Here is a 14,319-nt window from a genome sequence, read left to right as displayed (position 1 = left end):
AAGAATATTCATCGTAAATGTCCAACAGCAACCAGTGTATTTCCTTCGCAATTTTCTTTGTAATGAAATAATATAATTTCCCACACATTCTGTTTGCATGGCAGAAAATTGGGCACGTTTTGTAAGTTTAAAAAAAATCTTCTAAATACTTCTCTTCTATATTCTTTTCTCATCTTTTTACTACTTTCTTTTTTTAAATTTTTTAAAAAGATTTCTAACTTACTATTTTCTTTTTTAAGTTTTAAAAATCTTTTTACTTCGTATTTAACCAGAGATCACACACTCATTTTTAAAGGTTGTTGCCAGATTTTTCAAAAACAATTTTTCCCGATTTATTTGCAAACAAACAATACTCATTTATTAAAATTGGGACTCAATAGTAGCAGATTTATACACCTAGTAGTTTGAGTGTTGTCATTTGTGCCGAATGAGGATGATATAAATATTTGATATTGCAGCATTTTTTGACTTGCATTTCACCATTCATATATAAGATAAAAATTAAATACAGTCTTTATTAATATTTATATTCACATTATAACTTTGCTTACATAAAATGTATTTATTTGTGTTTACGTCATCATGGTGATAGTTAAAAATTACTTGTTGAAAATTGAATAAATCATAAGCAAATATTTCGATAAAAAAAAGAAAACTAACATCTTAAAATGAAAAAATTTGAATTTTAGAATAGCATTTAGGTTGTTTTATGCTGAAAATAGTGTTTAAAATTGTTGCAATTATACGGAACCTTATAATGACAAGAGTGAAAAAAAATCATAAGCATTTCATCAGTAAAAAATGTGTTATTGGATGCTTTCAGGATATTTTCATTGAAGATAGTAGGAAGCATTTGTTTGTATATCATCTAAAGAAATTTTAGTTATTGGATGATTTCTTATATAATTACTATAACACATAATTCTCAGAATTTATTAGATAATTCCATCATTACATGGAATTATATAATAAATTCTTGGAGAAAATCTCTCGGTTTCTTTACTGAACGAAATCTTTAACAATAAATCTATTTTTATATTTTTTTCTCAATTGTTATGATGAAAATGCATCCAGCCATAAATATTTGAATAGGGCAAAGGTTCTTTACTTTCAGCATTTGGGACTCAAATTCCAGCATCAGATATACTTGCCTCTGCATTCTTATATTTCCTAGCCATTTTTTAATGATTTTTTTTATGAATTTTGACTGGTTTCCAATAAATTTTAAATACTTTTCAAATTATTTTTGCAGTAATTTTATTACCTTTTTAATAGATAATCTTGTATTATATTTGTCTCAACAGGATGTGTATTTTGTAAAAATCTTAATAACATTTTTTTAAATATATTTTGACATTTTTATCTGGTGTCTTCAAACATCCTAAGAGATGAGCCTTCAAACTTAGATTCAATGGAGGAAAAAAAAGAGATAAATTGTTCGTTGTTGACCCTGTCTTTTGGTGATCAGTTCATAAAGCAGTGCATAAAAGTGTTTTTCTATTTGTTTATTACATAAAAGTATGGAGAAAATATTTTATAGCTAAAGATATTGATTTTACTCATCTTTTGGAGATGTTAAAATTTAGAAAAACAAGGTTATGTTATTTCAGATGTGAAATTAGTTTAATTCTTCTTTTTAAAGATAAATGTTAGAACTAATTACAAATATAAAATGGTAAATAAAATAACTTTCGCATTTTTTTTATTTCCTATCACAATGTCTGGTTTAAAAATTTACTTCACACTCAGGCAGCCACGAAGTAAGTCTAGTCTTTGTTCTATCTACTTTTAGCTTGTTTAAAACTAGTTGAATGCAATGCTTTTAAAGTTGATCACTTCTTTTTCATATTTCCTTCTATCTTAAAATAAGAAAGCCGAAACTGGTTTATAAACCTTATGAAAGCTTTTATGTTGAATTTTTCAAGAATTTAATACTTTTAGTTTATCGGAAATTAGCCCCTTTGCACTCCAATGTTTAGTCTGACCGACCATTATACAAGATGTATTATTTTCAAATTATTTTTGGATAGTGATTATTTTAAAAGCTGTATAATAAGAAAAACTTTCACATTAGTTCATAGGGATTATAATGAACCTGCAATTATTGTTCCGATTTCTAAAAGGAGTCTTTATATTCACATATGTATAATAATATGTCATTAGTTTTTGGAGTGAAAAGGGTTAATGCATCAGACACTGTTGATTTTTCAGATTGTAACAGCAAGTTATAAAATTTATAGCGCCATAAAAATAACAGAATATTTATAGAACTTCATATTCATAAGAGAACATTCATCAACAATTACTGAATTCAATTAAATTAGAGGATTCATTCAACTGAATTAGAGGATTTATCCAATTAGAGAATGCTGGAGATAATACTTTAGAATATAATTTCTTACATTTAAAGATCAAATAAGGTGCAGAAAGCTTTCATAACCATTTTCAAAGTTAAGAAATAAACTTCAATATAAAATTACTTTGCTATTTTTAATGTCGTTTTAAATTGGAATTCAATCGCTGATTTAGCATTCTTAGACTTTCTTAGACAACACATATTGTAAAGCCTCTCTTTTAACAAATGCTCAATTTAATTTCACATTTCGACATATTTTTAATTTAATCAACATGTTAACGATTTCTTTTAGTTAACTTTTTTGTTTAGTAAATTTGTGAAAATATATGTTTTTATTTATTTTAGTTTTTATTTATTTATTTTAAATTTATTTATTGAAAAATAAAATAATGAAAATCAATCACAATTGTTAGATTAGAGTTTCTTTACTTATATCTTTAAGCATTTAGTTATTATCAAAAATTACAAAGAAATAATAAATTTCAAACAAATTTAACATTAAAAATTATTATTTTACAGAACCTGTGGCTGTTAAATCACCTGTGGCTGTTTTATATTTAATAATATTTTAAGTAATGTATTTTAAACACACATTGCATGCCCAACATTTTGTAATTCATTAATTGATGTATTAATTGTATCATTTTTTATTGATGTTTAATTACAATTTTTAATTGATATATTAATTAAACATGTTTTTCTTATAAATTTATTTGTGTGAAAATACATTTTAACTGAATTGTTTGCTGTTTTCTTTGTGTCAAGCAGCCCACGGCAGTTCCTTATCTGCCTCTTAGAAGTCCGCCACTGATGGATTTCCTTTTTTATATATTTTTAATTAAGGTATTTCAGTGCCTTGTCCACTTTTTGATTTTGTGATCTTGATGCAATTTTAACGACAAAATTGGGATCGCGAATACGAAAAAGTTTCAGAAGCTCTATTAAAAACCATTTAAAATGGGTAAGTTTCAAATTTATAATGGATTGTTCCACATAGAGTGCGAATTGTTTATTCTACTTTGAAGATGAAAGTGGCCTTTTTTATTTGTTTACTATCTTAAACTATGAATGCGTATTAATTCTAAATTATACACAAAATATCTTAATTTTTTTTATGTTTTTAAACTCTTTTTTATTTTCTTTAATTAAATAGTTTCAAAGATTTATCAAATAGATAAATGCATATGTCAAAAATACAATTAATATTGTCACGTAAGTTCTTTAGTGTGGAACTTAATGACACACACAAGAAGTAGAGCTATACCAATTTATTAACTCAACTCTGAACTGAGAACACAGTGACTGACAGATCTTCTGCTTTTATACTGGCAGGGAAAGTTCCAGAATACTTTTCTGGAGACAGTAAGAAAAGTCCAGAACACTTGTCTGGTAAACTAAAGAAATATCCAGAATCTTCTAGAGCACGAAATAAAGGAAAACATAAAATCAAGGAATTGAATATTTACACGGACTGTGAATTGTATTGTCTCTAGCGGGATTTGAACTTACGACCTCTTTATTAAGAGACCAGCGTTACGACCATTCGGCCATAGAGAATCGACTACCTCTTTTCAATGCGGCAATATATTATCATTATTCCTGGCCGTATTTTCCATTTGAAATCGAACAATGCAGTATAATTTTATTATTTCAAAATTATCATTTAAAAAAAAGGATTATTACAAAAATATTTCGAATTAGAAAATAGAAGTATTCGTAACCTAATGGTCGGATATACAATTGAAACTGAATATAATTCAATTCCTGTGACACTTTCTTAACAACAAGTGCGTTAGTATAATTATGACAGCAATGCTTCATGATTATACTAACTCTCTCTCTCTCTCTTTTTATATACTCTTTAAGCTTCAAGCATTTGAATGCACGCCTATAAATGCAAAAAAAATAAAAATGATACAATGATATTTCACTCATAAACAAAATGAATATGAAATTTGCAGTATTAAGTAAATATTTTCTTACAGTTTTTAATGTGATTGACTTTAGAAATAAGTCAATTTTTAAAGCTAGGCATGTTTAAAAACATTTTTCCGTAAATAAACGAATCCTATCAATCATATAAAAATAAGCTTGCCATGTAAATATAAAGACCTAAATTTTTCTATGAAAGCAAAACTGGCACAACTTTTTTAAATAAAAGGGTATAAATTGATACATTATGCTTAATTGAAAATTATGCAAATATAAAAGAGGATTTTCTTAAGAAGCATTACTATTTGTTAATATACCATCAATCAAATATAAAAATGTATCATATTCATGAATAATTTAATAACAAATTATATTTGTTACTATTGCTCTGTTCTGGTATCTTGAATACAGCTTATTATTACCGTCAAAAAGTTAATAAATTTTTCAGATAATTTTTTTTAATTAACTAGTTTGAAGCATTTGGAGTGAAACGCTGATAATATTTTTCTCCTTTTATGTTTGTAAAATTTTATAACATCAATCCTTCATTGAATTTTTTTCAGTTCTCATATTACCATCAGACTTTTTGGAAATTTCCTGTTCTCCAATTTGAGGCAACTGAGCACTTTGAATCTCACTATGAAATTGAGGATAATAAAAAGTTTCATGTGATTCAGCATTAGTTAAGGAAGCTTAGCTTCCTTTCACATTTTATCTATAAGTTAGAATAAAAACAATGATATTATTAATGAATTTGCCTGAAAATATACTTGAAAATAAAAAAAAGTCCCGTGTCCTAGTAATTCGCAAAAGCAGTCTATTTTATAAAAATTAGTATTTTTATCTTGTGATTTATAAATAAATTTTTCTGTGATTCGAATTTTAGCTTCATAAAATAATTTTCATTTTCATCTATTAAGTTTTTGTTACACCAATATGTAATAGGAAATAAAACAGCAAAATACAATAAGTTATTATTTTATAGTAAGAAATTATTTCAAAGTTCCAGAGATAAGCTTTTCACCAGGCTTATAAGTGTCTATTAGGGTCGGCTTTGCTTTGGATAAATGCATTAAGTTTTCGAAAAAGTGTTGTTTTTGTTAGTCTTTTAAAAATTATTGCTTCATTGTCTTATAATAAATTTAATATCTCATTAAAATAAAGGTAAACTTTAGTCCCTTTGCTTATATATTTGCATATTTTTATGAAATAAATGTATTGCTAATTTCTTTTAATTGTTAAATATTTAATTTTGCTATGATTTTTAGATCCCATTTCTACTAATAACTTTTACTGTTGTTTTATGGTAGCACAATTGAGAGGAACCGACCTGCAAGAAAATATTATGAAGGAAGAAAAGCAGTTAAATTTTTCTATTTATTAACATTCTATAACATATAGAAAAATGAATTCTAATTAGTACTAACTAAGCGATATTTAATTCATCATAATTTAATCAGATGCTATATCCTCAGCACTAAATTTTCTACATTTTTCTAACTTTTGAAGAATATTCCATATATATTTTTTTAATATTCGTTTTTTAGCTTGAAGTTCAAATAGTTTTTTATCCTATTTTTGCATAAATATAAGTTGTTACTCATTCACAAGAAAGTTCCGGATAAATGAGTTAGTGCTATGAATGAATTTTAATCTGATAAAATATAACATTTATTTAAACTTTGGAACTTTTGAAATTTAAAATTTATTTTAATATAATATATTTACGCTTAGAAATGACATGAGGATTAGTTTTCTATGAATAAGTACTTATTATAATTGTTTATTATAAAACACTTAAAGTATTGTTTTTATAAAACAATACTTTAGATTTATCAAAATACTAAATTCGTGCAAATTTCAAAAAATCATAATAAAACAAGTAATGGTAAAAAAATTGCAATTTTCTGAAATATGTTAAAAAAGTCTTTTGATTTTTTTTCCATTAAAAATAATTCAAAAAATAATCGATAGATGGCTCTCACATGTCAAACCGAGATGGCATATGGTAATCAGGATAGCTATAAAACACAATCCTGGAAATGGATCCATCATCCGATACCAGCAACATGCTATCGTTACGGGATCGAGAATTAGAGTTAAACTTTCCAATAAGAACGGTGAATCCACGATTAAAGCATTACAAAAGTTTCGCATGTTGATAAGAATCAAGGTGAATATAAGCACTTTTTCAGTGAATGGGATACTGAATTTAGTACTCCGTTTTCAGGATCGTCCACGAAGTAGCAGACTCTCCGTCAGTGATGACCACGTTCCTGTTGTACGAAGTGTCATGGAAAATTTAGCAAACGGGACATCATCAGGAAGTAGCATGCACGTGAAGCTGAGACAGTAACGGGAATTCCGGAAACGTCGATCTACGTTTTTTGCATAGAATCTTGAACTGCATCCATAAAAGATAAACATTTCACCAATTATTGACAACAGATTCCGATCAAATACAAGCTTCTGTAACATGGGCGCTGGCGCAAATGGAACATGACCCACAATGGTTGCTGAACATCATGTGGACAGATGAGACACACTTTTCATTGCATGGTGACCATGGTGACATCAGTACGCAAGGCAATCGTATCTGGCGACATCAAACCCTCGTGAATACACGACCAATTTACCACCGCATCCTTCATTCTGGGCGTTTTTTTTTTTTTTTTTTGAAGAGCGTTGTTCTGTAGCCGGTTTGAAAATCCTACGCTTTCATTCGGATCTAACGCTTTTGTAAGACCACATTGTGCCTGCTTTGCAACAAAGACGTGCTATACTTGCCGTCATCTTCATGCAGATAATACCTCGTCTCACATTGCTCGTTCCGTCAAGACATACCTCCTAGACACATTCAATGAGGACCGAATGATAAGCCAAGGATGTAAAATTAAAAGGCCCTCACTATCCCCAGAACTTACTTCAGCGAACTTTTGATTTTGAGGATACCTAATGTCTCGTGCCTACCGGGATTCTCCAGCCACTGTGGTGGAACTGAAAGATGCCATTTAACGGGCCATCGGTAGCATCAATTCCGACATGCTACACACGTCTGTGATAGCGTAGTTACTCACTTGCTTAGTACCTAGCGGTAACGTTCATGTTGAACAACTTTTGATTTAAAATAAAATGCGTTGTGAGAAGTTACTGTGCTCTGTTTTATCGATTTGCATAAACCTTCTCAGTTTGACGTGTGAGTGCCATCTATTCGTCATTGTTTGAAGCTTTGTAATGGGGAAAAAAAGATGATTCAAACAATGATCTTTTTTTTTTTTCAATTAATGATTCGGAGGCTCTCTGAAAATATTTCCTCAAACCGGAATTTTTTTAGCATTACTTTTTTATTATGAGTTTTTTTTTAATTTGCTCAAATTTATAATTATATATTTATATCTATTCAAAAAAATATATAGTTCTTGTTCTATATAAAAATTAGTTTTTAATGCAGTGAATTCTTAAATATCTTTTATCTTAAAATGTATGTCACGAAAACTGGTTATATTCAAGATATTCTATTTAGCAGTTGTGAGAATACATTAAAAAAATTTATTTAATATTACAGTTAACTGCAAATGAGATCAGTTTTTTTAATTCTTGAATTTCTCATTATATAAATGTTTTTAAAAGTAATTAATTAGAATATTTAAAAAATTCTTCATTTATTGTTTTTTTCCCGAATTCGTATTTTTTCTTACAGTTTCAAAATCAATATGTTCTTGATTCAACTAAACTTACTTCAAAACTTTTATTGAGAATAACAAAACCATGCAAAGAATGCTCTTATTTTTCTCAGTCTCAATGAGTAGGATGGTTAAACAGGTAAGAAATATTATAAAATTTAATATGACTGGTGTCATTTCAAAGATTTTTAAATTTGAAATTATTTATATTCAGTCATTTTTTTTCTCATTCATTAAATATAATTTTTTCAACATATTTTTATATCTATTAATGTTCAGCTATATATCATTATTTTTTTTAATTTGAAGCAAATTTATTCTTTCTTTCAGGTTATTAAAGTCAAAGGGCTCAACGCAAGGATTTAAAAACCCTTGTTTAAATGACAGCTAATAACCCGAAATGTTTCATCTTAATTCCATAGCTATTTTTAATTTCATTTTACATTTTGCATTATTAGGCTTACTGAGAGTAAGAAATAGAGTACAAATTAGAATAGGAAGTATTTTAGTTTTTAATAAATATGATTTTATTAAACACTAAGCTTAGAATTAAATTATAAACCCTAAATAATATACATTTATTACACAGAACACTGCAAATACAGATGCATCTATTACACAGAACACAATAAATACATAAATTTTCAAAGATAGATCTTTTGCTTCTTGCTTTAAACTTGTAAAACATTCTTGTATAATATATACAGGATTTGGAATTAAAATAAAAAATGAAGGTTTTATATAATTACATAGTCAATTGAATCTTTGCTAAAATTCAATTTCAACGCACAGCATTAAAAAAACTTCACAATACACTCATATGTCATTCGTAAGTATGGCATAAAAAAGTTATAACATTGACACATATTTTGTGCATTGTTTAAAACATAATTTTAAACAATGCAAATAGGTAATTTTAATTCAGGGCTTTAAAATTACCCTATTAGTACAAAATGCCGAACAACATTGTAACGATATCTATCCTTGATTGACTGGCATCCAGAATACTGAACAACATCGTGGGATTATCGAACAATATTTTGTGCTAATAGAGTAGTCTGACCTTCCTTAACTAACAAGAAAGGAGCTAAAAATATACTATTGTCAATATAAATTAATAAATATAGTCCTTTTGTTCATTTCTAGATGATACATCTGCTCCATCAATAATTGGCAGTATTTATCCATAAGTATTTATACTTTTCCATGGTAATACTTCTTTAAAGCTGGCTGAGTAGCGAATGTACCATTCCTGGGACCTTTGATGAAGATACCAGTCATGTAGTGCCCTCGAACACAGGCAGTATCAACCCCCGTTGCGAATGGATACAGTTGCAATTGCCTTTTATGGTCATGTCCAAAATATATGTGCTCAGGTCCACGCCATTGAGAAGCCCAGGGATAAGTAGGCGCTTGAACAGAATCTAAAAATTCTTCTCGAGTTGGTCTCCATCCTCCCGGGCATTTTGGATCAGCGATAACAGTTCTAATATTCATAATTGTGTAAGGTCGGTTGTCTTCAATGGGTACACCCCCCGGTAAAAATCCTCCATGGCAAACTCTGGCATTCATACTAGGAAGGTAGAATGAGTATGGAAGATTTCTCAACCAATTTACTTCATCTGCAGTCAAATTGGCCATCCATTTGTCCTCGTCCGCGTACTCGTAATCTTTCATTTGCTGTTTCGCCCAAATTCTGAGGAGAGTTTTTTCATCGTTATTGCCTCTTACGCTAATGCATGATGTGCAGTTCTTGATAAAGCGAACAACTTCGAGGTTCTTATTACCTTTTCTTGTAAGATCTCCTGTGAATATTTTTAAAACTGTATCATTGAGTTGATGTCTGTTTATAAGCAATTGTTCTTCATCGAAGCATCCATGTTGGTCCCCAATTATGATAATTTCATTGAATCCATTTAGATAGTCTTCAGTTAGCGTCACATGTGGAACTTCTGGTCTCAAATGCCCTTCGGGAGTTACAGGCTGGCATGCTTCATCTCCAAATATTTTTGAAACACTACCAGTTGTCATATATGTAAGAAGCACAAGGCTTATTATTTTTACCTTCAGCGATCTCACCATCATCCTATTAAAGAAATAAAATGAAGCAAAATGAGCAATACATAAATTTATATAAAAGTAATTTTGCAGATGCACGGCCGCGAAGAAGAAACTTTGAAATTTTAACTTTTATTTATTTCACCACCAGGGCCATAACTTGCTCAGAGAGAAAGCGAAGTGATGGTAAAATGACATCTCTTTATATCGCGATACTAAAGCAAAGTAACAGAAGTTTTTCCCTTCAGTGATTTTATTATGAGATTCTGATAGGGATTTCTTTGTCACGCGAGACAAGGGAATCTTAGGTATCTTTTTTTTAAAAGATGTGCAAGTGGTAAGGATTTTTATCCTTTTGTTTCTGATGTGAGAACCACAGAATCAGCAATTTTATTAATCGTGTGTTAGAATTAATTAAATAAATGGGAATCGGATTATGAAAAAAGAGAAAATTTTAGAATAAAGTTAACATGGGCTCAAAAGATAAAAATTAGAAAATTACGATTTTTACAAAAGATTAAATATTACATTAATTTTGTGTTTTGAAACATACAGTTAGCAACAACAGAGAAAGTTTAGCTTAAACACCTATTCATTTTAAGAAACCCGAGCTCATAATCCCTATATAGGCATATAATATGAACTTTTGAACGAAGAAATTTTGGTTTTAGGTATCAAGAATTGTGATCTATAAAAATTTGAAGGTATTTTCTCTAAATCATCTCATGAGAACTGTCGTAACTGGAGGTATTCCTAAAAAGAATATACCTAAAAAAAGTCGTTTCAAAATCAAAAAAGCTAAGATTTTTAAAATTTTTATTTCATTATTTTAAAAAGCAAATTAACAGTATTAAGTATAGAAATTTACAGTTCCTTAAATCATAACTGCATATATATGCCGCATATTGAAAAAAAAAAGTATTTTTGTCTTTATTTTTTATTTTTTCAAGATAATTCGTGGGTATTCGATTCACTGTATTTCCCAATTATTTCAAACAGTTTCTCCCTGTAGAATATTCTCCCTCTCGAACTTAAGTAGTCTGATTTGCCATTTTCTTCCATATTAAGAAGTAACTGAATCAGATTTGTGAAAACTCGACTTATATAGTTGTCTAATGAGCTTTTAGTGAATTTATTTCCAACTGCCAAATACATACAATATGGAAATAGTAAATTGCATGTCCTTGTTAAATTACATAAACTTATTAATTTCTACAACAAATATATTAGCAGGTACGGAAACTTTTTATTTGTACAGAATATAAAAAATATAGAACGAATTCAAATAATTAAAAATTATGGAAATATTTATTATTGATATTTTAAGAAAGAAATGGTTAACTATCTTTAGCTATAATCTGTTGCTTGAACTTGGTTTTAAAACAAAATATACCAATTATCTATATTTATAATAATTTTTAAAAAGCAAAGAATCAATTTCCCACTGGCCTGATTTCGACAATTTTTATTTCATATGAAAACTCACTGCTTTTAAATATGTCTTTAACGATCGCCTATCCTTCACCCAGCTCTATTTTCAAGAAAAGTTTAAAACACATGACTTCCTTGTACATTCTCATATGCACCGACCCCACTGAACTGATTTTGAAATGTTACTTTTCATATGGAAGCTCATACCCCAGAAAAAACACCATTTTTCGTCTATCTTTTCTTCTTCATTTCGAGAGATAATGCAAAATAAAATTTATGCAACAATTGAAAGATTCGCCATTTTGAGATTTACCTAACCATTCAGAATGCTCCATCATTATTGTGGGTGTATAATTTAAAATAATATTTTCTTCTGTTTTGATTGGTATGACTAGAAATCACCATACTAGCCGCCATTGGAAACCATATAAATAATATTAATATAATCATTTCGACCAATTTTGATCACATAATAATCATAAAAAATGGGGGCGGGGGGTATTATACTTGCACAAAAATGATAGAGCATTTGTGTTGTTAACTATACTTTGGCGAAATTGGTGCAGTTGTTAAAGTAGAGAGTCGTTATTATTATTATTATTATTATTGTGCAGTGTCTTTTGAAAATGGAATCGAACACGGCAGATGACTCTTGATGTCATTTTTTGGGGTATGAGCTTTCATATGAAATTAAAATTTGCAAATTCAATATATTATATATTTTATTTAGTGTTTGTGATTACAGTACATTATCAAAGTTTTTCCGACAGAGAATATGAAGTGAAATAGTATTTTTGACATTTAACTTGAAAATAGCGAACAGAGGACTATTGATGAGACATCTAGGTAGCATTAGCATTCATGTGAAATAAAAATTGGTGAATTTAATACAATGATTGTGGCTGGGGGACTGATTCTTAAGTGTTGTCCAATTATTTTGAAGATATAAATGGTGAATGAACAGTTGATCGTCGAAGGCGTTCATTTTAATGAAACTATTCAGAAAAAATGAAAATGACCGGCTTTTGCCCAATTCTTAATGATATTATTTTTTTAGTCTATGATAGACATTTGATAGAGAGTAAATTCAAAATCAAAGACTTAAAATTTGGAAAAGGAAGCAAAAAGACAAAAATTCTTTATCGACTCAATTTTGAAATGACAAAATGAAATTATCAATTATTTTATGCTATTTAATTCTTTCTAAATTGATAGTCTATTTTAAAATAGATTTGTTTCATTTTTATGAGCAATTCTTTGCTGATTTGCCTCATTTTGCTCTTTACTTTATGAGCATAAAATAAAAACAATCAATAATAATTAATGAATAGCTAGTTCCCGTGTTAAATATAATAATGCACCAACAAAATTATAAAAATTAAATTTTCTTTTTAAGTTTACAATTTTTTTGTTTTATAACTATGCTAAAATAAACAACATTTCATTCCTTTTTTTTAATATTCGTTCTTATAAAATTGGAATTCGTTTGCAACGTTTTATTTTTGTTATTTTCACAAAGAACGATTTTGCAAGCTTTGGTAAAAAAAAAATTAAAAAAAAGAAAGAAAGAAACTAGCATTCTTCTTTCAGAATAAAAAAAATTACTTTTTCTTGTAAAATATATTTTTATCAAAACAAAATATTTCTTTACCATTTTGATCCTAAAAAATAAGAATAGCTATTCAACTTTTGATATTTTATCTACATTTTTTTATGTTAATGAGAAAGAAAACCGAACGATGGCATTAAATTGCTATACCATATTAAATATTTTTTTTAATCTTATAATCACGATTTTTTAAAAAATAGAAAGCATTGCCTATCTCATACAAAGTTCCTAAAGAGTTCTTCGTTAATCCAGGTAATACTAAAGTTTATATTTGTTTATTATTTTAGTCTGATATAAAACCATGATTATCCAGTATTTAATATTTTTTTTTTTTTATTTATATACTTTAATATCTTGAAATAAATATTACATCTTTATTTCCTTTACTCCTTTAAATTACTGAAATATAGAAAATCATCTCGAAACGCAATGAATATTTAACTGGTATTTTCATGTTTAATTTGCTTATTTAAGTACAAACTGCTTAATAAACAATATAAGATCCTGGACCAAACTTGTTACCTTAACGTGTGACACATGCTCATTCAGCGAAATTTATTTTAATTCAGGATCTTGTGCTAGAAATCCAAAAACAAGTTTAAATACTCACGGAGTTGTGAATTCTGTATCAAAAATAAGCAAACTCGTTTAGGTTCAAAAATAGCAACGAAAGTTTGGGAATGAATTCAATGGATGGTTTGAAATTCTTTTAATTTAAGAATATTGATTTATTTACCTTTTCAAAATGCAGATAATATCAGATATCCTCCTTGCTTAAACAATGATGTCCGGTGATGAGATCCTGGATGTTTTGACAAAGATAACTGATTCTGTAGTACCATGAAGATCTGCAGTGATAGCAAAATGAAAATAAAAAATTCAAGCTGAAAATACTTGAAAAATGTTTACAGATTCCATTTTACACGACATATGATATAAAAACTTTACTTATTAAATTGCATAGAATTAACCTGCACAAAATAAATACTTTCCTATGATTTTTACTATCAGAAATTCTAGAGAAATAATAATGTTTCTGTTATTTTATCTTAAATGACTCCAACTAGGCTAGGGAAAACAAAACATAACCTTTATTCAGGATCCAAAACATCAAAAAAATTGCTTGTTTTTCCCCACTTTATTGTTAATTCTAATATCTCATAAAATTTTCACATGCTTTATAACGTGATATTGTTTACACCACTACTTTATGTTTGCTTTAATAGCATATTTGTACAGTGGAATATCAC

The 14,319-nt window shown here is 28.2% G+C and overlaps 1 protein-coding gene across 1 annotated transcript; it reads right to left on the bottom strand.

Annotated features, from left to right (window-relative positions):
• Positions 1-8,705: 8,705 nt before the first annotated feature.
• On the bottom strand, positions 8,706-13,971 carry LOC129971108 (bis(5'-nucleosyl)-tetraphosphatase, symmetrical-like). The gene is made up of 2 exons (XM_056084591.1): positions 13,806-13,971; positions 8,706-10,057 (listed from the first exon to the last, which is right to left on the bottom strand). The coding sequence occupies exon 2, from the start codon at positions 10,054-10,056 to the stop codon at positions 9,166-9,168; it is 891 nt and encodes a 296-aa protein (XP_055940566.1). The 5' UTR covers position 10,057; positions 13,806-13,971; the 3' UTR covers positions 8,706-9,165.
• Positions 13,972-14,319: the final 348 nt, after the last annotated feature.

The sequence above is a fragment of the Argiope bruennichi genome, chromosome 6 (assembly GCF_947563725.1).
Source record: "Argiope bruennichi chromosome 6, qqArgBrue1.1, whole genome shotgun sequence".
Classification (NCBI taxonomy): Eukaryota; Metazoa; Arthropoda; class Arachnida; order Araneae; family Araneidae; genus Argiope; species Argiope bruennichi.
This window is presented reverse-complemented; position numbering and strand designations above follow the sequence as displayed.